Source organism: Amyelois transitella, chromosome 24, assembly GCF_032362555.1.
Source record: "Amyelois transitella isolate CPQ chromosome 24, ilAmyTran1.1, whole genome shotgun sequence".
Classification (NCBI taxonomy): domain Eukaryota; kingdom Metazoa; phylum Arthropoda; class Insecta; order Lepidoptera; family Pyralidae; genus Amyelois; species Amyelois transitella.
In genome coordinates, this window is record NC_083527.1 from 2,811,616 (window position 1) to 2,836,750 (window position 25,135).

Consider the following 25,135-nt stretch of genomic DNA (forward strand, 5'->3'; position numbering starts at 1 on the left):
GATATTCATACCCCATACTGTATAGGTACCCCATAAATATGTGTTATATGAGCAAGTCTGTTATTTTGTACATACATACATTATAATCACGTCTCCATCGCTTTCGGCGTAGACAGAGCCAAGCCGTTATTTTGCACTGTGTCAAAACAGTCGGCGAAATTTCCTTTAAGAACTGGCAGCCCTGAACTTTCTGCGTAGTTCTCAAAATTATCGTTTTAATTGACCCACAACCGAAATTCCTGAGACCGGTTGTCGATATAAACTGAGCATTTTTAATGTATACAAAACGATTCAACTCGTTTTAGTTGTATACACCGAATAACGCTTAATAATGGAGACACGGGAAATACGAGTATATTTGACAAACATTCTAATGAAATGCAATATAAGATGTTCTCTAAATTAGAGTGCGCGGTCAAAATTCATGCATTCATATGTAGGCTAAAGGCGAGTTTCAATTGGGCGAAACATACTCGTACATACATACATTCGACAGTCAACGGTAGGTAGGTACTGTGTGTACCTGCTACCTATGACTTCAGGCGTCAAGGTCTGACAGAAGAACAGACACAGTAAAAAGGATAAATCCTTTCATTAAAAATATTACACGTTATATAGATACCTCATAAAATTTATATTTATATGTATTTTGCATCAAACGATGAAATATTTTCCTAACTCACTAAGAATATCATTAACCATAGTCCTACATATTCAAACTTACGCATACTTAATCCGTATTCACAACAACAAAAAATAGCTATCAGAACCTTTTGTAATCACATCAAAACTTTAATTCGCCCTCTAAAACAATATCTCATTTAAATTCCATAATGCAGGCTATAAAGTAAGAATTTTAATGTTACTCGCAAATAGCAATTTAAGAATACGACCGCCGTCCAGTCTCGATTAACTTTGCGGTTTGCAAATCTCGCGATGTACGTTTATTTATAATAGAAAAAAAATACACTTTTTTCGCTCACTCTGCAGCAAAACCCCAAACTTTTGAATGACAATGGTCGAGTATAGCACAGTAGACAATCGTGCGAACTGCAGCAGTTGCGCGGGCGCCGCCGGCTCAGTCCGAACGAAGACACCATCGTGTCTGGATGATTATAAAATTTGTGGCAAATAAAAAAACAATTAGTGAATTCCAATTATGAATTTAATTATCTCAAAATTGATGTGGAAAAATGGAACGCGGATCAACCAATATATTTTCGCTATAATCAGTAAGTATTATGAGTTTTTTTTTTAATTATTATGATGTTGTCCAATATTATTAAATAATAATTTGTGTATCGAATAAGTAAATACTTAAGTAGTCTTTATTGCCTAAAATTCTTTATTTTAAATTGAACACACTATATATAATTTTTTTACTTAAAAGGCAACAAACTCCTACCTTCATAAGTTAAAAAACTTAGTAAATAAACAAGTAAGCTTTAAACAACTTGTCATTAATTTACCGGTACACTGAAATTAATAACGGTAACTTGCATTACCACGACGACGAATCTAATTAAAACATTTGTATACAAACATTTCGAATTTAATCGAACATTGTTACGAATGGAAAATACGTACTTTACCTATTCCAAGATGTTCAGGTTTGAATCCTACCACCACTAAAGATTTTGCTCTGACTAATTTGATTATACTATTGAGAACATCTGACTATGATTGAGGAGACCTGCGCAATCAGGCATCTGGATGTGTAAACATTATCCAGTAAGGGATTTTTTTTATTTGTTTTGTTTGTTTGGCTGGGAGATTTGTTATGCAGTTTTTATTCTTTGCATTCGGTAGCTATGGGTTAGGTTCTATACTGAAAGGTTGCGGAGGTTCGATATGAATCGCTTCGTATAAAAACCTGATTCACCCAATAGCGGACTGTGGTCGGAGCATGGGCCAGCAAATGCTGCTCTTTCTCTGGAGATAATTCAGAGAAAAAGCAGCATTGGGTTCTTTTTCATAATTTCAACGCGTCACTAATCGAATCACTACCCATTTGAATGACAATTTCATAATTATGCCATACAGCCTGAACATACTTACAGTCTTTTCAAGACTGTTGGTTCTGTCTACCCGCAAGGTATATATACTACATATAGGTGTGATATGTACGTGTTTGTATAGAAAACACTAATGCATTCCGGTTCGGACGTTTTTTTATAGTCGTTTAAATGAAAATAAGAATTTATTTTTCCAATTTGTACCTGTGTTTTTGTGCCAAACTGGTGTTTGCACGAAGTAAATATATACCTAAGTATACATATAATTAAATTGTATTGTAACTAGAGTTTGTAGATATAGTAGAATATAGGTTTTGTCTAAAGGTTCGACTACCAGTTAATCCACTTGTTTTAGAAAGGTCCTTTATGGTGTAAAGTTAAATAAATATATTTGAGAATTTTACGGCCGATACAAGTCAACAATACTAGACTTCTATCGTCGCACTTGTTAGATGTTTTTCCGTCTGTTTGTTTAAATATAACGTAGAAACAACTGAATAAAAAATTAGGCATTCTTTATTTTTTTGAAACATATGTTTAAACAACGATATATTTGATTAATAAGTACATATACATGTAGGTACGTCATGTCTATATCCCTTGCGGCTAGTCAGACCCAACAGTCTTGAAAGGCTACGTTCAGTTGTAAGATAGGTATAGGTTGGTAGCCTATAACAAGAAGAATCTGAAGTTTATTAGCCTTTCCCTTTTCGAAAAATAATATGTGGAAACAGACAAATAATACGTTGTCCAGCAGTGGTCTTAATCGGAGTAAGACGAAGAAGAATGGGGTAGACAGAGCTTTACTTTTATCATACCCAACAAGTGATGTATGATAACGCATCTAATCTTATCAAAGGTCGTAAAGCCAGTATTGCAATGCGGTTTCGTTCATTAAATACATAATTAGGAATGGATGTTGTTTGTTGGCCATCTTTATTTGTGATCTGCTAATCTGTTTTATACTTCAGTTAATTAGAGTTTGATGCATCATTGTCGTGTTATAATTTTTATAGGTTTTTATAAAAGTTTTTCCTTAATCAAATCGGGGACATCAATTTATGAGAATTAACACTAATTCGCTTAAACGTTTATTTGAAAATCTACATCGAAGTTACATTTGAATTTGTCGTTGTCACTATTTGAATTTCAATTCCATCATTGAGCCATACGTTAATGTGGCCTTTCACTCTTTTCAAGGCTGTTGGCTCTGTCTACCCCACAAGGGATATAGACGTGACTATATGTATGTACGAAATTTCATTTAAATCCCTCCTGTAGATTCTGCGTAACAAACGCACTTCCACACATCCTTACAAACTTTGGCATTTTTAATTATAGTATGACTTAAACAGGATTATTTACAAAAGCTGTAATAATAATAATTATTCGTATCTCTTCATTCACAAACTCATCTGCACCGCTCGGCCTCGTCCGTTCCTTCGAGAATCCAATTTACATAAAGAATGCAAATAATGTTGATATCGATGTAATAGTGCCCGTATGATGTAGGAATTTCTATTTTTAACCGGTTATATTTAACCCGTCTCTTGTCTAATGATGAGACGAAGTTGATAAAGAAATAGTATTAATAGCCAATGAGGGCTTGGCGAGGTGATTTATGGGGTTGTTGTGATTGTAAGGTAATAAGATCTTTTTATTCTCATTTGTGTCATCATGTCGTGTGAAATTTGGCATATAGTTGCGAAACTCCTGTCTTCTGTCCCTTAGTCGACTTTGACGACACCCATGGGAAAGATAGTGGTCCTATTCTAAGGTGTCGGGAACCACGCGACATGTTATTGTATTTGTCATGTTATGAAGTTTGACTCGTAAAGAATGCGTTTAGCAACAAATTCTTAGATGAATTTCAAAGTTTCAAATAAATATTTGTCATGGAAACAACAGTAGGTATAAATACAATACGAATATCTCTTAATATCCTCGAGGGAACCTTCAACTTAAAAGGGATTGCTTTAAAACTCGTTTTATAAACGGAAGAACTGGTCGGAAGTCCGCTTTTGCATATTGCCCGCATTGTACGTAAATAAACTTGTCGAGACACAATGGCAATATAATATAAAAAAAATATTCAATCAAAGTTTAATATAAAAAAAAACAGTAAGTCGGTTTGTAAGCCTAATCTTTGGAATTTCTGGACAGATTTTGATAAAACTTGTTTTTGTTTTGTACCTACCTTGATTTTTTTTACAACCAATCTTTTGAATGTTAATTTATATTATTTATTAATATGGGTATACGGGACAAATTACTCAGACTGTCCAAATCAGTCAGCCTCGAAGTAAGTTCGAAACTTGTGCAACGAGATACTAACTCAACTACTAGATACTATATTTTATAATTATATACACTTTGATAAACACCCAATGCCCAGGCCAATCAGAAGGAGTTCATTTCTCAAGATGCCCCAGCCTGGATTCGAACCCGGCCGGCGCCTACTGTGACCCAGTCAAGCGCGCTACCCCACTACGTACTTTATTATCGTACTTGGATATGTGAATAATCATATAATAAATCATTAAGGATACAATTTATTTTGGAAACTACTTCAAAACACCTCATACAGAATCCTTATGTACCAGCAAAACTATGTATAAGAAATATGGTCAAAGCACGCAATTGTCATGTCAAATGTCATGTTACGCAGCGATCGATCACTTACATAGTTCATACATACACGTAGTGACGTCTATATTTCTTGCGGGGTGGACAGAGCCAAACAGTCTTGGACTGAAAAGCCACGTTCAATTGCATGGCTACATAAATGATGGAATTGAGATTTTAATAGTGATAAAAAGGACGACTCGCTCGGGAAAAGGCGACTAAGTGGCGGGCCCCGCAAGGGGTTTAGACGTGATTATATGTATCTATGTATAGTGACAGGTTGCTTGCCCATCGAGTGTAAGAAGAACATACATACCATCACGCTTGTTTCCCATAGGGGTAGGCAGAGACTATGGAATTCCACTTGCTACGATCCTTACAGACCTTGAATCTTTTTGCAAGAAGAAACCCAAGTTTATTTCCTTTTTACTTGTCCCGTGGTCGCTTTTACGACATCCCTGTAAAGATATGGAGTGGTTCCATTCTAAATTGCCGGGAACCACACGGCTGAACACGTGATACTGTGTGTCATCGCCGCACAGCAACTAAATTTGCCTAATTCATAATTTTAGTGAAACAATAAGCTAATTAAGCCAGTACTTCCCCGTAGAGGCATTCCCATTGAACTGCTAATATTTTTTACTTACAACCGTATTAAATTACTTGTTGAGGTGAAATTACTACTTATGTTTTCTATTCACGCATATATTTATCGCTTTTCGACACGCTCTTTGTCACGCGTTGGAGTGCGTAATAAACAAATTGTATGAGAAAAGAAACATGTTGTTTTGGTAGCTCGTAGTTTAATTGTCAAAGTTACCTACGCAGCGATCGATCACTTACATTGTTCATACATACATATAATAACGTCTATATCATTTGCGGGGTAGACAAAAGAAAACAGCCTTGGAAAGACTGAAAGGGCGCGTTCAGCTGTATGGGTAACAAAATGATGGAATTGATATTGAAATAGTGACAGGTTGCTAGTTCATCGCCTACAAGAAGAATCCGAAGTTTATAAGCCTCTCCCTTAGTCGCCTCTTACGACATCCATGGGAAAGATATGGAGTTGTCCTACTCTAAAGTGCTGGGAACCGCACGGCACACAGGACTTATAACTGATTTAGTAGGTACTACTATTAATTCTGTGGTATTAGAACGAAGATATTATCTAAGCTACTATCCCTTACCTGGATATGATCTTATCAAATACCTGGTTGACTGAATGAATCCGTCCTAGGGATAAGTCTGGCCTTTTGCATTATTTATTAGCATACTTCATTTTCTGGACTGATCTCAGTAAGCCATACAGCTGAACGTGGGCTCTGACTGCTTGTTGGTATATTTTGCTGTTAATAGATAGATAGATAATAATAGTGCCGTGTGGTTGCCGGCACCAATACAAAAAAGAATAGGACCACTCCATCTCGTTCCCATGGATGTCGTAAAAGGCGACTAAGGGATAGGCTTGCAAACTTGGGATTTTTTTTCAGGCGATATGCTAGCAACCTGTCACTATTTGAATCTCAATTCTATCATTCAGCCAAATAGCTGAACGTGGCCATTCAGTCTTTTCAAGACTGTTGGCTCTGTCTACCCGGCAAGGGATATAGACGTGATCATATGTATGTATGTATGTATTAGAATAGAATAGAAGCTTGCATGAAGAGAGTTACGAATGTGGATGAAGGGAAAGAAGTATGCAGGGATCGTGGCAAGTGGAAAGATGTGGTCTCTGCTTACTCCTCCGGGGAAGAGGCGTGATTTGTGTATGTAGGATGCATGATAAGGTTTTTACATACAAATAAACATACATTTTTATATTATGTCTTAAGCCCTCAGGGAGACAGAGCCATCAGTATCGATAAGTTGAAAATCCACGTTCAACATAAAGTTAGAAATAAAATTAAGCCCATCGCCTGAAAGAGTGGAATTCTAACCTATATAGCCATATACCCATATAGGTAGAAGACTTAAGTATCCACTATATTAATGGGTAGAAGACATTGTCATATTAATTTAAAAAAAAGCATTGTTATTTATTGACAACAAGTTATATATAATGATGTATGTAATCTATTACCATTTGAAAGCGTTTTCGGAACCCACGTGATGCTGTTGAAGTATTCTTTGAATGATTTGGATGCGCGGCCCTGAATTATTTTACTTTTGTTATGCCTGTCTGCCTCATTCATTTTCCAAATAATAACAAACTATCCTGATACATTAAATAAAAAAAATATAATTAGAATGATTAAAAAGACAACTAGGTATTTCCTACCTGTACCAAGTATCCATCGCCGTGATTTTTCGATACAACCAATAATGAAAAAGTATTAACAGATGATTAAGTTTCTATTATCTCCTAGAAAGTGGCTAAGAAACGGGCTCTTCTCTAGAGTGGTGAGGACGAAATTGGGATTAAGTCAATTTCAAAAGATGAGACATCTCGAACATCAATTCATATCACAAAAAACCAGCAGTGCAGCATTTTCTTCGAAATTTATTTATTTATTTAAACTTTATGCACGTAAAACTTTTCAACAGGTGGACTTAACGCCACAAGGCATTTTCAATAACGTCAACTTTACAATAATCTGAACTTTGATTATGAAATAGCTGATAGAAAATATTGCGAGGATGATAAAGTGCTTAGGTAAAATAATTGTTCTCCGACCTCCTGGCGTTAATCCCGGGTACGTTCTTACCTCTTCGGAGAGGAGCCAAGGGTGCGCCTTTTGTCTATAATTCTGGATAGGTTAAGTCAGGTTTTTGCACGAAGTGACTCCCATCTTATCATCGCAGACTTTGCAAAGGGGCCTTACCCATATAGGATCAACATTCAAAATTCAATTGCCTGAATGCGCAGTTTTCTCACGATGTTCTCCCTCACAATAAGAGCATTGTTTAGCACTCAAATATAGGAGGTTATATTTTAAACTGTATATCTCGGTTCGTGCCTAACCCCATTACAAGATTATTCTATAAATACTATGAACTGCAACGTCCTAATTTCATATAATTCGCGAACTCATTTGGCTCTACTTTAATTATCTAACAATGCCATGGATCGGTCGGACATGCGATGCTACAATGAAACCCTCGCTATTTTACGACCGCACTTAGCTTCACTTATTTTTTTAAAACGTCGATCACTACCTATGAAATGACAAACTCCTCTACTATGAAATGACAGGCTACTCGTACTTAATAAAGCCTTGATTTTTTTTTAAATTATTTAATAAATACTAGAAGAAGTAGAAGTAGAAGAAGGAAAGGAAAAAATCACAAAAATGCGTGGATGAGTAAAGATGTGCAAGAACTTGTGCGATTAAAGAAGAAAGCATGGCTGGATTTGTTAGCAGCAAAAGCTAACTTAAGAATGCAAGAGGTTATAGATGAAGATGTGAATGAAGCACGTAAGGAATATAAGAAAATGAAAGATTTGGTTAAGAAAGCTGTGATTAGAAAGAAAGAAGAGTATAAAGAGGATTTTGATAAAAGGCTATCAGAAGACTTTCAGTCAAATCTGAAAGTATTCTGGAAATCCGTAAGGTCAGCCCGAGGAAATACTATAACCAGAGAGCTGACTAGGATCAGATGCCAGGATGGTAGCGTTGTGAAAGGAGAAGAATGTGTACTAAAGATATGGAAGGACTATTTTGAAAGTTTATTTGAAAAAAAGGAAGGAAATAAGAAAGATTTCTGCTATAGCGAAGAAAAAGAGAATGAGATGGAAGGCGAAATTGAAATGTTCGAAATTGTGGAAGCACTTAAGAGTATGAAAGCGGGAAAGGCTGCTGGGTGTGATAGAGTGTCGGTCGAGATGCTTAAAGCAGGAAAAGGCGTAGTAGCTAGTCAGTTGTACTGCCTTTTCAATTTGTGTTGGAGAAGCGGCCGAGTACCAAAAGATTGGTGTAAGGCTGTTATCGTGCCACTTTACAAAGGAAAAGGGTCACAGCTGGACTGCAAAAATTATCGTGGTATAAGCCTGCTTAGCGTCGTCGGCAAATTGTATGCTAAGGTGTTGATTAATAGAGTCAGGAATGAAACTGATGACAAAATATGGGATGCTCAAGCGGGATTTCGAAAGGGAATGGGATGTACTGATCAGGTCTTTTCCTTGCGGTGCATAGCCGAAAAGTTTTTGGCCAAGAGTCAAAAAGTCTATTGCACATTCGTAGATCTGGAAAAGGCCTATGACAGAGTTGAGAGGAATGAATTGTGGTCAGCACTTTCTATGCATGGGGTGAGCAGTCTCTTAATACGAGCACTGAAATCCTTATATGAGGATTCGAGTGCTTGTGTCAGGATAAACGGAGCGCACACTGAGTGGTTTAAGATTGAGAAAGGCGTTAGGCAAGGATGTGTTGCGTCACCGTGGCTGTTCAACCTATTTATGGATAGCTGTTTGACAGATTTGAAAGAGTCTAAAAGTGGATTAAGGATGAATGAGTTACTCGTCAAATGTCTGCTCTATGCCGACGATCAGGTTATACTGGCGTCATCAGCGGAGGAGTTACAGGAGATGGTAAACTGTATGCATGAAGCTTTAAAAGAGAAAGGAATGAAAGTGAACGTAAGTAAAACTAAAACACTGGTTTTTGAAATGGAGAAAGAAATGACAGCATGTAATATTTTGATTGGAGGAGAAAAAGTGGAGCAAGTGAAAGAGTTTGTATATCTAGGATCAAAGTTTACATCAGATGGCAAGTATGATAGTGATATTGAAAGGAGAGTGAACGCGGGGAACATGGTGAATGGAGCTTTGCATGCCTTTATGAGCAGTCAGAAACTATCCAAAAAGGCTCGACTGGCTGTGCACAGGGGCGTGTTGGTCCCGACATTAATGTATGGGAGTGAAAGTTGGGTATGGCAAAAGAAGCATGAAAGCAGAATAAATGCAGTGGAAATGAGAGCGTTAAGGAGTATGATGGGTGTGAAATTGAGTGACAGGATAAGGAGCAGCGTGATAAGGGAATGTTGTGATGTGAAAGAAGATGTAGTTACAGGAATAGAAAAGGGTATGTTAAGATGGTTCGGTCATGTGGAGAGGATGAATGAAAGCAGGTTGACTAAGCAGATATACAAGGAGAGTGTGGAGGGAAAGGTCGGAGTGGGAAGACCTAGACGAACGTATCTTGATCAAATTAAGGACGTCCTGGTAAAGGGTCAGGTCAAAAGTACCCGAAACCGCCGAGCTTGTATGAAGAGAGTTATGAATGTGGACGAAGCGAAAGAAGTATGCAGAGATCGTGGCAAGTGGAAAGAGGTAGTCTCTGCCTACCCCTCCGGGAAAGAGGCGTGATTTTATGTATGTATGTATGTATGTTAATAAATACTTCAACTATACATAATCATAGTTAAATTATTAGCTATCTCTTCTAACAATAACTCTTAAAGTAACGTTAAATTTTTCTTAAATTGAGTTGTCTTTGATATAATTTTTAAAGTGATGAAGTGCCTTTTTAGTAGAAAATCATGTTCTTTTCTAACATAACCAAAAATTCCTTTCCAGTAACAATACCACTTCTAAGCTTCGGCATGGTCCAAGGATGGCTGTCCCCCATGATATCCGTGCTGCAGTCTCCCGAAGGACCATCCCCAGAACCGTTCACCACGTCTGACATATCATGGATGACATCAGTGACTTACATCACCGCGATTATATTTGGAGCTCCCATGGGACATCTGACTGACAAATATGGGAGAAAGATGATGACGTTGATCACTACTTTGTCTCTTATTGTGAGTATATATTGACTACTACAAGTAACCTCTTCAACCGCCAAAAAAACTGCGGGTATATTAATCTCAATATACACATTTAATGGAAAATAAAGTGTACTACTAGTTCCATTCGTGCTTTTAAATTCTATAAGTTCATTTAAAACAACACATTTCCCGATACACAAAATGTTTCGCTGATATAACCCCCGAGTCTCTGTTTGTCTATACGAGTAGGTAAGTACTACTTACAAGTTACTTTTCAGGCAAGTGGCATAGGCATTATTTGAGGTTGCGTGTACCTTTTAGATCTTATCAACAACAACACACATTTTCACACACAAATTTCGGAAACCCAAAATATTTGTATTTTTGTAAAGAATGTAATCAATTTTTGTTTATTTATTTATCTTGCTTACCATCTGGCAGATTAAGGTCAAACTTATTAATTTAAAAAAGCCTAATTCATAACTAACAAATTTTAATGCAACGATTTTAACAATTTTGCTAAAGCAACGAAATCACATTTTTCTAGTCTAATCTTCTTATTCGAAAATTTTCATTGTAATTTTAAAAACAGTACAATAGCATTTATGTAATACTAAATTGTAACATGCAAATCTTTCACACTATGCGCAAACATTCTCACGTTTAAAGGAAACTCATCAAATGTCAATTCGAACAACAATGAATCCATTGAACAGCTATTTTGTTTGTCAACACGGTGCTTGAGTTTCATCAATATTACTTTTTTTTTTTTGTTTTTCTTCTTCTTCCTCGTATCATGATTTCTTACAAAAAAAACATACATAGGCAGAGATTATAAGTATAAGTATTTTCCATACCCTTCAATATTTATAAGTATATTCTCGTCATACATAGATATTTACAGTCGCGTCTATATATACTTTGCGGGGTAGGCAGATCCAACAGGCTTGAAAACGACTGATAAGTCACGTCATGATAAAATTGAGATTCCAATAGCGACAAGAGCGACAAGTTGCTAGCCAATCGCTTACAAGAAGCCTTTTACGACATCCATGGGAACGATATGGCGTGGTCCTATTCTAAAGTACCAGGAGAGGAAAGAAGGTTTTTGCGTTACGTTCATTAATATTTTGCTTTATGCAAGCTCTTCGGTATATTACAAAGTATTTTTGACCTAGCCTTAGCCGTTCCTCCGAAAATACAGCCAACTGCTTCTCTTTCTTATTCTTAATCTAGGGAAAGGCTTATAACTTCCTTAATTCCTCAATCTGATCGCCTATGAAAGGGTTCCTTTTATAGGCGATCAGATTGAAGCATATGTCACTATCTGAATTTCAATTTCGTTTAAAGGTTGAACGATCTTAAGAGTCTTTTCAAGACTATTGATTACCCTTCCACTAATAGAAATTACCCGACTCATGGCTTGCTTCTAAGTTAAGTTCGCATTTTGCATTTCCGTTAAAGTTGAATAAATAGATAAGTACTTATCCAGAATACCTTCTTCAACAAAATCTATTTGTAAAGAACCGGTTTGCACCTGACAATTAAAAAAAATTGCTTCCTTCCTTTTCCCTAGATTCTTAAACAAACACAGAACAAATGAACCGCAGAAATAAGTACAAAATTCGTCACTACCTCATCAGTGGGTGCTATTGTTTATTTTATAATAAAAAAAAAGTATAACCTAGCTCCGTTCAGGCGAAACTTTTCGTTGTATTTCTTTTCCCAGCCAGTATTGTGTATTTTTTTTTTGTAAAACATTTTTAGGCGTGGTCACACTTTCCACTTGTTTACGCAGTCTAGCCATAATAATAGAATTTGCATGTTTTATTTTTTAGACTGAGTAAATAATTCAAAAGTGACAGGCATTTCAGGATGTCATTCTTCTTTAAGGATGTTATTTAAGTTATACAACAAAACTAAATGTTTAAAAAAAACTTTTCGAAAAAGCGTCTTTTTTAAAATTTCTCATCTCAGCGTGTTGTCACGATGAGCGGTCTTGAATGTTTTATATATAATAAGTATCAAGTAGAATTTTTTCCACTTTTGAAATAAGCGAATAAGATAATAATGATAATAATAATAAGATAATGAATGTGGACGAAGCGAAAGAAGTATGCAGAGATCGTGGCAAGTGGAAAGAGGTAGTCTCTGCCTACCCCTCCGGGAAAGAGGCGTGATTTTATGTATGTATGTATGTTTGAAATAAGCTGATGCCAGCGTAATCGACATCCCAAAACTTGTTATTTTTTTCATAGAAACGAAAATTACTTACTCACTCACTGATCACGAAATCTCAAATATCTGAGCCAGAAAAGATGAAATTTGGCAGAAAGGTAGATTGTAAGACGCCCGCATTGAAAGGATTTTTGGAGCATTTCTCTAGTTTATACATATTTATTTAACATATTTATGATCGAATTCTTTTTTTAATAATTCGTCAATTCTTCACAGATATACTGGCAGATAAAACTATTTTGCTTGGAGCCTTGGGCGCTGATCCTAGCTCGGGCTATAGCCGGGATCCCTTGCTCGGCCTGCTATATCGTACTGCCTATCTACCTCAAGGAAATCAGTGATATCGACTTGCGGGGGGCCCTGGGGTCATTACTTATATTGAACAGGTAACTTTCCTATAGCGTATTATGTGAACATTGTATTCTCAAAATTAAGGCAAAAGCAGTGTCTAGGGTTATTTTATAAATAAAAACTGTTTGGGGAATAATTTGTTAATCAATATTTCAATAACATTCATAGGTACTAATACTACAAAATGAAAGGATTTGTACTTATTTTTTGTTTGTACCTAACGAACTCAAAAACTACTGGACTGTATTGGATGCTATTTTTGTGTAAAAAAGGCATACCTACTTAATCTTGCCATTTCATCATAAATATCGATATTTACTTTAAAAAAATCCTATATAATGCATTTTTATGTACAACACTTCCTGAAACCTAATGAATAATCCGTAATAAAACTATCTATATAAATACTTATAATCACGTGTTTCAGTAATATTAAAAGGCCACGTTTAGTTGAGATTTAAATATAAACATCTTAATATATTAAGGTATTCGTTTAATTATTCGGCTCAATCTGTATGCGTTGGTTGTTATTGTTTAGTGCCTATCTCAATCCACATGTTATTGAGTTCTGATGGGGGCACTGAACATACTCGTACTTGACCATATTACGTGATTGTAACGGCAACATTGATTTATTGACTGGAATGACTCGATGTTTATGTTTATCAACCGACTTCAAAAGAACGCATGCCTCATTTATTTCTCCTGTACATATAAAACAAAAAATATACCCTTCTTACTAGTCCCACATACTACCCTAAAAATTTTATATATCGAAAGTTTGTAAGGATAACTAAGATGTGTATGTGTTTGTTACTCTTTCACGCAAAAACTACTACACGGATTTTAATAAAATGTAGTATGCGAGTAGAACATACATATGTATAATCACGTCTATATGCCTTGTGATATAGACAGAGCCAACAGTCTTGAAAAAACTGAAAGGCCACGTTGAGCTGTATGCTTGAAAGCATCAATTCTTACATAAACTCCTTCCTTTTAGAAACATAGGTTACCTGGCCAGCTACGTATGTGCTGACCTTCTGCCAGTGACCACGATGCTCTGGATGGGTCTCCTGGTGCCTACTGTTGTATTCTTCATTTTCCTCATCATGCCCGAGACTCCAGAGTTCCTGGTTAAGCAAGGGAAGGTTGAAGTGAGTAAAAAAATGTTGTTGTCTCATTAGCATCGTCTTGGCGTTATCACCATTGGGTCCTTATCTCACAGCTGAGGGTCGCTCTGTGACCATAGTGCCTGGAGCGAGTAAGTAAGGTTTCTACACGAAGCGACTCAACTTCGGTACTTTGGAGGAAAATCTAAACCATCTTTTCAATTTTGATTGATATAGGTACCGTAATAAAATTTTATATCTTCAAAAAATGCTCCCGAGGCAAAACAAAGGCTGAAGAAACAGTTTTTGCTAATACAAAATTTTACTGAATAATTGTTCTTTAAGGGTTCCAAATCCTCATAGGTGTATTAACGATGGTATCTAATCAAACTAATCTATATTTCAAGGAAGCAAAGACTGTTTTGGCTTGGCTCCGCGGTCTTCCTGTGGTGGACCGGGCCACAGAGATAGAAGTCGAAGGCATAGTGAAGGTTGAGAAGCAAACCAGAGCAGGAAAGAGCTCGCCGTGGGGTATTATACGTAAGTGGGAAATTGAATCTTATTATAACGAGGTAAAGACGGTTACAGCAAAGCTCTGAAAAGACAATCTTCTAGACCGAATGTTTTATATTGGTTATTTGATGGCGTTTGGCCTCGATGTTCCTGATGGTAAGATTGGGTCTAAGTTGGTACACGCTAGTAATGCATCTTCACACTCGAGTTGAAAATCATTCCACATACTCAGGGATAATTCCATATACTCAGGGATATATCCAGATATTAGCAGTTCGTATAGCATATCGCATATAAAATTTAAAATAGTAAGGATATGACCCAATGGTTGACTGGTAGATAATGCTTCTAGCATTAAGTCCGCCAATTGTGCTATATAATTGTATTTTGTGCAATGAAGCTTAAATAAATAAATAGATATATGTTAAATGCTTTTATCACACGATGGTGAAGAATTCTGTCTTCTGTTTTCTTACTGGTAAATTTACCTTAAATCCTGCCAAATGGTGTCTAATTGCCGATTAACGCCTTAGCGTTAAAGTTAATTAAATTACTTATACTTCTTACCGTGGGATTCTAAATTAATAATAAATTCCTAGTGCCGTGTGGTTCCCGGCACCAATACAAAAAAGAATAGGACCACTCCATCTCTTTCCCATGGATGTCGTAAAAGGCGACTAAGGGATAGGCTTACAAACTTAGGATTCTTTTTTAGGCGATGGGCTAGCAACCTGTCACTATTTGAATCTCAATTCTATCATTAAGCCTAGAAGCTGAACGTGGCCATTCAGTCCTTTCAAGACTGTTGGCTCTGTCTACCCCGCAAGGGATATATACGTGAACATATGTATGTATGTAATAAATTCCTACCGTTTCAGTGCACGACAAGCCGACCTTCAAAGCCTTCATCATCACTCTAGTCATCAAGATCACCCAACAGTTTGACGGGTACCTCATTGTGCTCATATACGCTGGCTTCGTATTCGGCAGAGCCTCGGAGTCCATTGACTTGAACCTCAGTCCAAACAAACAAGTCATGATGATTGGTGTAGTCCAACTCATAGGGTCTACTGTAGCCACTTGTATTGTGGAGAAGACTGGGAGAAAGGTAAGCTTGTTTTAAAACTGCTGAGCGTAATAAAAAATAAGTCATACCTACGTACATATTTCTTCCTTTTTCACCAATTTATAATACAAAAAAAAATCGTCTATCTAGTGGCAATTTTTTGTTTAACATGAATGTCATGGGTGAAGTTTGTATCAAATCATTCCAATTATGTTTAGCAACATTTATATAAGACTTATAAATTTTCGATTTTCTTGTAGTCGATGGGCTAGAAACCTGTCACTATTTGAATCTTAATTCTATCCTTAAGCATGTACAGTTGACCGTGGCCTTTCATTGGTGGCAATGTCTACTCCGCAAGGGATATATTCGTGATTATATGTATTAGGTAACTATTACAACGAGACATTTTAAGGCGACGGTCCTTTTAAGAGGCTTTTCGCGCAATGGGCTCCCGGTTGGGACACATTGGCCTTTGCAATGCAAGGGTTAAATAATATGTTCTATTCTTTACAGATTATTATTATAATTATAATTTATTATATTATTCTTTACTGTTATATTCTTAACGTACCTACTTACCTTTTCTATGTTTCCAGCTGCTTCTGGTATCAACGTCGTTCGCAGTAGGCGTGGGGATGTTACTCCTGGCCGCGTGGTTCTACCTGACGTCAGTCGGCGTGTGGATGCCGGGCTGGTTACCTGTGCTCGCCATGTGCCTCTGCATATTTGCGGACGCTGCCGGCTTCCAGCCCATATCGTATATCATCATCACTGATCTGTTCACTTTCCAGGTAAGATTTCTTTGTTGGTGCCGTTTGGTTTTCAGTATCGGTATTTAAGAATAGAACCAATCTCTTTCCAGTCTACTAATCTACATTTAAGAATAGAACCAATCTTTTTCTAGTTGATGTCTACTAAAGGAATAGGCACATTTATTTAGTGCAGCTTTCACCATGATCCATATATAGGTTAGTTTCCTCTGAAAAGTTTGCGATGGTCAGATAGAAGTCACTTCCTGTAAAAACCTGACAGGATTAACGCAGGGAAGACGATGATAATGAAAACGTGATTAAAGAATTACCTAAGCAGATTAATCTAGTCACCCTTCTATGCTGGTGAGATCGAAATAATGTGTGTAAATATCCTAATCGAGGCTTATAAACTTGGGTTTTCCATGATCATTCATCGTTAACCCATCCAAATTATTCCAATTTCATAACCATCCTGCTAAGCCTGACCTACTTCTTTTTGGACTATGCTCTACCAATGTATATTATATCCTTAATTTTCAGTTACGAGGCACAGTATCGTCCTTCGCCAACATATGCGCGAAGCTCAGCAACTTTGTCCAAACCAAATGGTTCACGAGCCTCTGTGAGCTCATAGGGATCCACTGGACGTTCTTATTCTTCTCCATAGTGTGCTTCATCGCCTGCTTTTACACAGTATTGGACTTCCCAGAAACCAGGAATAAGACTGTCGAAGAAATATATACGAAATTGTCCGGTAGAAAACGGGAGAAAGAGTTGAAAGATGGCAACAAAAGTGATATTTTGCCCTAAGTGTGATCGAGACAAATAGTATTTTGTGTTGTTTTTGTAAATTTGGTGACTGCGTCTGTATTTTCGAGGAAGTCGGCACATATAGTAATAACTGTAACTATAGATATTCTATCGGCATAAAGTTCCGTTTTTAATAAATTATTTTTTTTGTAGCTAAGATCTTGTCTATTTAAGTGATACAGGCACATAGAAATCGCAATAATTTCTATGTAGGGATAGGGATTAAAAGGGATGTGACTTTCATGTGTATCATGTTTACTTTTTAGAATTCCTTTAATAATATGCTCAGTTTAGGACTAAACGGAAATTAAAAAATACAAATTTAAATTGTTATTTTTTAAATTAATATTTTATGTATTTAATTCGATGTTTCTAGTCTAGGCTAGTTTGTAAGGCATTAGTTGTCTATTATTAATGGTAACTTTACAGCTTTTTAAGTAATTATACTTGGTAAGTATTCCTAATGCCTTAAAGACTTTATTCAGTACCAATGTAGATATAGCTTCAAGTACCTACTTATTATCTTCTTCAAAAAAAGGAGTGATATGATGTGCGTAATATTCTGTGAATGTTAAATAGAATTTATTTACCTACTTACCTTATTAATTCTGGTGCCTGATCAAATTAAAAAATATATATTTTGAAGTATGTTTAGAGTAAATTTATTAACTAAGTACTTATTACGTGTAAGCCATAATAATATATTTTATGTTAAGTGTAAAAAATATGAAAGTGATTGTTATTATGATGAGATCTAATAGTTAATAGATTTCGCAATGTGATAAATCGACCAGGCCATTAAAATCGATATTAAAATAGTATATCGATACTATAATAATGGATTTCAGTGTAGTCATACATAGTATTAACATTTTTCTCCCTGGAAATAAATTTTTGTTTATTATTTATTAACATCTGATTTGTAAAAACTATAACTTGTATGGGAAGTACTTGATATCTAAAAATATTTCACTTCACTTTAAAAAACCTATAAAGGATTTTGTTCCTTTTCACTCCAGAACTACCTACTACGCCATTTAAGAACCTAACACTGACAAGTAACAAATATATATTAACTATTACTGAATTCTAGGCAGAATTTGTTATTTAACAAATTATATTTTTGTTTATATTATCTATATAATTTGTTACTGTTCCTGCCACTTTTATTAAAAAAACAAAGAAAAAGTTAAGAGCGTTATATAAGTCAAGTACCTACCTACATAAAGTAATAAACATTAAGCTGGGTTTCACTTTAAACAAAGAGCCAATAAGTATCTATACTTACTATATTTGCAAACCATGGCATTTTTAACGAAGTTACAGGGCATTACGCAGAAAAAAATACAATACCCAATTGCCCTTAATAATTAATGAAATAATAACTATGCGATATCAAATAGGTATAACTTATCTTTATTATTCACTACAGTTGTATGAAATAAAATAAATGCATTATGTAATCTTATTTCATATTAATTTTACCGTAGTTGATAAGATTATTTAATGTTAAATCTTAAAGTATTCAAGATGTCTCTCCTAATGATAAAATATCGATATGTTCGTTTTGTAAATTAAAACTGTAATTTTTTATTTGTGATTAAATTAAAGTGTGGGTGTGTGATATAAATTTACGTTTCTTTCATTTTGGTCATGTTTAAGCATATGCCTAAGTACTTACTTAAATACGGCATTCTTTGATAGGTATCGCTGGAAAGGTCATTAGGTCAGCCATTTTGTATCTTACTTATTAAAATTAGATATTAATAACTATTATATTACAAAAAAATAATAGAAGTGTATAATAATTGTTATTTATTGAAAGTAATTGAGTAATTTAGTGTATATAAAAACATTGATCGAATCCATCCGAACTGTATTGTTGTGTTAATTTTTATTGAATAAACAAAATTATTTACAAGACTTGTTGCATTACAAGTTGCAAGAAAAGTTTGATTTTTATTGTATTTGAAATTTGCGCCTGGTGATTTTAAATCGGCGCTTATTGGTAATATTTGTCAATAGTGTTACCGTACCTTCCAGATTTTAACAGGGGTTACAGTGCAAAGCTAAGAATACCTATACTAACATTTTTCTAGCCTTATTTGCATCCCATAGCTGAGTAAAGGCCTCCCCTTTCTCATTCCATAAAGCTCTTCTTCCTCTTGGCTTAAGTCCCGGTTGCATCCTCACCTCCTGGAGAGGAGTCCGGGGTATGCCTTTGACCATGGATCCTAGACTGGGTAAGTCAGGTTTTTACACGAACGCGTAGGGTACCTAAGTCTAGGTCCGCTTTAACCCGCAAGGGGTAGAAGGGACCGACAGTCTCGAAAAGACTCGAAAGCCATACCAATTTTGCGGAATGATTTTATAACGGAATTACAATCCTGATAGTGTCAAGCCTAACATATCCATTACGACAGAGGATGCAACTAGGAACCCGAAAAGTGAGAGGGAGTGAGAAAGAATAGAAAGAACCTACTATTTTAGGGAACGGTGTCCGAAAAGAGGCTAAACCAATTTGTCATTTCGTCATTACCGTTTCATAGCTCAACCAAAAAAAATGCAGTGCCCCTAGTTCTTCAAATAGACGCGGTGTTACTTACCGTCGTCTTGCCTCACTTTGTGTAAGATCATTAGTTCAGCACATTGGTATTCCCTTCGTGGTATTTCCCTTTACCTGTCACTTCACCTGATGAGTAATTTACCGCAATAAAAATGCTCATATACCTAAGTTACTTAAAGTTGCCTAATAAATTCAGTTGCCCTGAATGTGCATCATAGAAAATGAAATAATATTATTCCGATGTCTGTGTTGTTAGAAATCGGAATAACGACTTACTTAATATTATTTTCCTGATGTTTTCCCACTTAGAGCATGGTTAGCACTTAAACTAATATACGTAATTTTAAAAAAATAGTCATCGGTAGGTAGGATTTTAACCTGTGCCTCACGTTTTCTTTGGGCACCTCATTTCATTGATATCCTTATAAACCATAATATCCACTTACTAAATTGACGTTTACTCTTGGTCCCCTACGTTGACCAGGGAGACCACCACTTTCCAAAAGGATCACATCCCAAAATGATCGATCACCGACGCTCTTTAGAATAAAAAGAAAACATTCCAAGTATATGTAGCTAAGTACTCACCATAAACAGGAGCAAAATGTTTTAACGACCTAACATTCAAATGTAAGGCACATAGCGTCAACAATATAAAGTTATATTCCGTCAAAATGTAAGTGTTCAGGTAAAACAAAGTGTGATATGATTACAAAATATTCTGAGTACAAATGTTTATGATACTGATACTTAATTAATAGCAACATTTGTCATTTTTAAATTAATTCTCTTCCAATCCAAAGGATTAGAAACTCCATAGTGTTTTTAAGCGGTTCTTCCACAACGCGCGGAAATAGAACCTGAATGAGGTAGCACCAATATACATGTTCTTATTCCCTTTATTGCCCTTTACGACATCTACTGGAATTTAAAGTTCCGGGAGCCACAGGACAGAATGAGAAGAACGGCTAGGTAGGTAATCAAAATTCCAAAAAAATGTAAAAATGCAATGTTGCCTAATGAGTCTTTCCTATATGTATTTTTATTTTACATTCAAGTGAAACTTTGTATTCAATACCTATAAACTATGTTGGAATAAGCAGCAGAGATACCGCCGATTTTATGAGTTTGTATGTAAAAATGTTTAAATAATAATAAAAATTTGTTTGTGTTACCGCCTTCGCAAATTACTTGCTCGTATTACTTCTGACGCTAAAGTCAATGAAAACTGTTGCCAAATTGTAATGTATTTTGTGTATTTCTCTCGATTTTCCTTATCCAGATCGAGTTACACATATAGTCTCGTCTCTGTATACCTCACGGGGTAAAGGTACATATCAAACAGTGATGATTCTACCAAGTGAAAGATCATTTAAATGGTTTAATGAATTGATATACCTACAAAGTTAGGTAGTGAAAGTTACTAGCCCAGAATCCCAAGATTGATTTTATAACCAGCTGGTGATACACCTAGGTAAACCTTTAGGTTTAAAAAAATCTAACACTGTCTAAAGACATACCTAAGTATAAAGATTTGATTTTATTTTGATTGATTTATTGTAAATGTTTTTTCAATCTTTAAGTTTTATGTTTGTTTTTACGAGACAAGACACTGGCAGCAACCGTTCACAAGATAACGGATGGGTCAGACATCATTGTACTCCACCAAATAGGAGGGAACTTGACAACCCGACACTCGACGCCACCAGTTTAAAAACTTTAGTGAGCATGACATACTCTAGTCCCAATACTTTAACAAAATAAATGTTTTTAAATAAGTACACGTCGCGTGGTTCCCGGCACCAATACAAAAAGAATAGGACCACTCCATCTCATTCCCATGGATGTCGTAAAAGGCGACTAAGGAATAGGCTTACAACTTGGGATTATTTTTTAGGCGATGGGCTAGCAACCTGTCACTATTTGAATCTCAATTCTATCATTAAGCCAAATAGCTGAACGTGGCCATTCAGTCTTTTCAAGACTGTTGGCTCTGTCTACCCCCGCAAGGGATAAAGACGTGACCATTATGTAGGTAAGTACACCTGTTGATCGTGAACATGCTTATAATTTGGCAAGGGCGGCCGACAATTGAATCCACAATGATAATACATTGTTTGTATTGAAAATGCCATAATTTGCGATACAGTCACTGCTATCAGCTGTTCACTAGTTAAAACACACATTAAACATTTAATAGTTTCTTATCTGCAGAATCAGTGCAAGCAGCAATTAAAATCATTACTAGAATATGATCTTCTAGCGTGCACGTTCAATGCTGTGTGATAAAAAAATCTGTAAAAGAACAGTCAATTTCATTTCATGAATGTGTAGGTAATAGATATAACTTAAAAATAATATAATATAAAAAAAATATAGTGCCGTGTGGTTCCCGGCACCAATTGGAAAAAGAATAGGACCACTCCATCTCTTTCCCATGGATGTCGTAAAAGGCGACTAAGTGATAGGCTTATAAACTTGGGATTCCTTCTTTAAGCGACAGACTAGCAACCTATCACTATTTGAATCTCAATTCTATCTATCATTAAGCCAAGCAGCCGAACGTGGCCTATTAGTATTTTTAAGACTGTCGGCTCTGTCTACCCCGCAAGGCATGTAGACGTGATTATATGTGTGTATGTATGTAAAAAAATATATTATATCTACATTATAAAATTTTTACAGATTATTTTGTCATATGTTTTATGCCGTGTGCTTTGCCGTGGCACCAATAAAAAAAGGAATAGGACCACTCCGTCTCATTCCCATGGATGTCGTAAAAGGCGACTAAGGGATAGGCTTATAAATTTGGGATTCTTCTTTTAGGAGCTGGGATAGCAATCCATTATTATGGTCCTCAATTCTATTATGAAGCCATACAGCTGAATGTTTGACGCGATGGACTACCAACCCTTCACGTGACCTTCAAATATTTTTAACCCCCGACGGAATATCCCTTAGTCGCTTGTTACGACATCTATGGGAAAGATATGAGTGGGCCTTTTCTAAAAACCTGTGCTGGAAACCGCGCGGCACTTCATTTATTGTTTATTTTATTTTTCCTAACACTATTTCTGCGATTTTCTTATGTAGGTATACGAATTCTTATGTGACAAGACAAGTCATCGTTACACTCCGTGATACAACGTGGCTTATCATTTCACCGCGTGTCCTCTCGAGATGAGATGACGCGTCATCCGTGATCTTCACTATCGCATACTACATTTTCATGGTAACTTTATTTTGTACTGCAGTCCATACTATCCATCTACCAACCCAACCAATAGGAATGTTAACAAATTTTAAGTATAAAGAACATTAGTTAAATTAAAGTTACTGCTTATAAGTAGGTCTGTACAATATGAAATATGTTATGGCCCCACAATTTAAAAATAAAATAAGTACCACCAAATAAAACATTGGTGAAGAATCCCTATTTTAAAAAAAACTGCCTGAGATAGAACGAAGTATATTTTACACATTATTTGGACTCGTTCAAAACGCCTTTGGTGTGAGGTCATACTTAAGAGTTTCTTGTTCGCGTCATGAACTTTATTTTATTTGAATTGATCATCTTAATAAAAGTTGTTCCATATTTTTTTGTTCACTGATGGCATAGCTGTATTTAAATAATTATGAATCATGCTACGTAAAAGTTTAAAAGGATTAATACCTCTCTTTCTTATTTTTGCTATGCAAATTACACGATGGCTTTGAAAATGGCTAATTTCGAGCATAAATTTAGAACCTGCGGCTAAGATACAGAACTAGGCGAAATCGATAATTCACTGCTTCTCGACATTCATGGGAAGGAGACGAAGTGGTCCTTTATAAAGTCACGCAAACTACACGACATCCAAATTAGATACGTAAGTAAATTGTGTGAAAGACCAACAAACATACACACTTTTTCATTTATAGTAGTAATTCAGCTATAATACTCAACACAAAGACCGGTCGTTTAGTCGCAAGAATGTCGGATGCCGCGTTTTTTATTATAACAGCTTCTTAGAATTAAGTTGTTCGTGTTTTTTTTTCTAAGAAACAGTATGGTCGGGATACCCAACCCCCGCGGTTAAAAAGGTATTTACTGACAGAACATATTTTATGCAACTGCAAGGTACGAAGTGTCTGCTGACTTGTTAATAAGGAGGATATTAACACATAAAATTAATAAGACGTAGTACTTATTATAACATTACGAGGGATGTTACAGAAGAAAAATCTGCTTCAACGGAAGGGCGTATGGCCGTACCGCTTTTTTGCTAGACTTGGCGGTCGCACTGCCTTGTCCCTTGTTACCAGTGAGAGGTATAGTAAACGGAATGCTTTGATGGTTTAAAATTGAGGGATTAAGGATTACTGCTAGGAAATAAATCTCAATAAATAAAAAAGACACTGACTGACTAATTGACTAACATGTCGACACATAACCCGTCGGTGTTGCTGGGTCTAGTCTGGATATATAGTCTACATTTCAAAATTAATCTAAATCTATTCATGCATTATTATGAAATAATAAAACTTGTTAAATGTTTAAGATCTTAAAATTTCAACAATATCGATAAAGAAAAAAATACGGAAATTGAAAGAAAGGTTTGCCATGTGTACCTATTATATGTATGTTCAGCTGGTTTATTACAAAACATACTGAGGCAGACTTTATTTACATTTAAATTGGTAACACCACTAAGGTTTCTAGAACAATTTGAATTTAAATAAATATTATTTATTTTACTCACATAAATTCGTTTTAGGTTGTCTCATCATCATTCTCCTTACATTTGTCTCGGTTGCAACCTCACCACTCTCGAGAGAAGCCTAAGGTAGTTATGACGATGAAAGTGTATGTAAGTCAGGTTTTTACACTAAGTACCTAGGTACTATCTGACTTTCGAAATTTTTGCAAAGATATCTATCTAACCCATATTATGTCGTCCTTACATATTAGTTGTCTGAATGCGCCTCGACACGGCACGAATCTCCTCGTCGGTCTAGTCAATAATATTGCTATTCTTTTTTTTTAAGCTAAGTTTATGAAATTTAACTGCACAATTTATATCTTAAAATTTAAAAAGTTACAAAAAAAAAAACTAAAATTTATCATATAGACCACAAATCTTAGTATCATAAAAAGCACTATGCACTAATTTTATAATTCCTCTGAATCTAATTTGAATTTCAAATTCATTACATTAACATACCTATCAATATTTATTCGAAATTGCTGCTGTCATAAAAGATATTTAACAAGGAAAAGCCCTAAAATTTATTACGACCATTCACGCAGAAATATTGCGTTGCGTCTGTTTGTTTATTTTTCATCCGGTTAAATTGCACGATGCCAGAGTATTTCTTTAGTGAATGGC

At 35.6% G+C, this 25,135-nt stretch overlaps 1 protein-coding gene across 1 annotated transcript; it reads left to right on the forward strand.

Annotated features, from left to right (window-relative positions):
- Window positions 1-1,077: 1,077 nt before the first annotated feature.
- Window positions 1,078-17,496, forward strand: LOC106135878 (facilitated trehalose transporter Tret1). The gene is made up of 8 exons (XM_013336280.2): window positions 1,078-1,232; window positions 10,159-10,388; window positions 12,810-12,979; window positions 13,948-14,101; window positions 14,464-14,596; window positions 15,448-15,677; window positions 16,235-16,429; window positions 16,931-17,496. Exons 1-8 carry the CDS (start codon window positions 1,160-1,162, stop codon window positions 17,198-17,200), a joined length of 1,455 nt encoding a protein of 484 aa, XP_013191734.2. The 5' UTR covers window positions 1,078-1,159; the 3' UTR covers window positions 17,201-17,496.
- The last annotated feature ends 7,639 nt before the right edge of the window (window positions 17,497-25,135 follow it).

Bases quoted from the DNA above. Each gene is read 5' to 3' on its own strand.
- LOC106135878 (XM_013336280.2), top strand. From the start codon at position 1,160: ATGAATTTAATTATCTCAAAATTGATGTGGAAAAATGGAACGCGGATC. The intron at 1,233-10,158 runs GTAAGTATTATG...ATTCCTTTCCAG, and splicing joins ATATATTTTCGCTATAATCA to TAACAATACCACTTCTAAGC. The intron at 12,980-13,947 runs GTAACTTTCCTA...CCTTCCTTTTAG, and splicing joins TCATTACTTATATTGAACAG to AAACATAGGTTACCTGGCCA.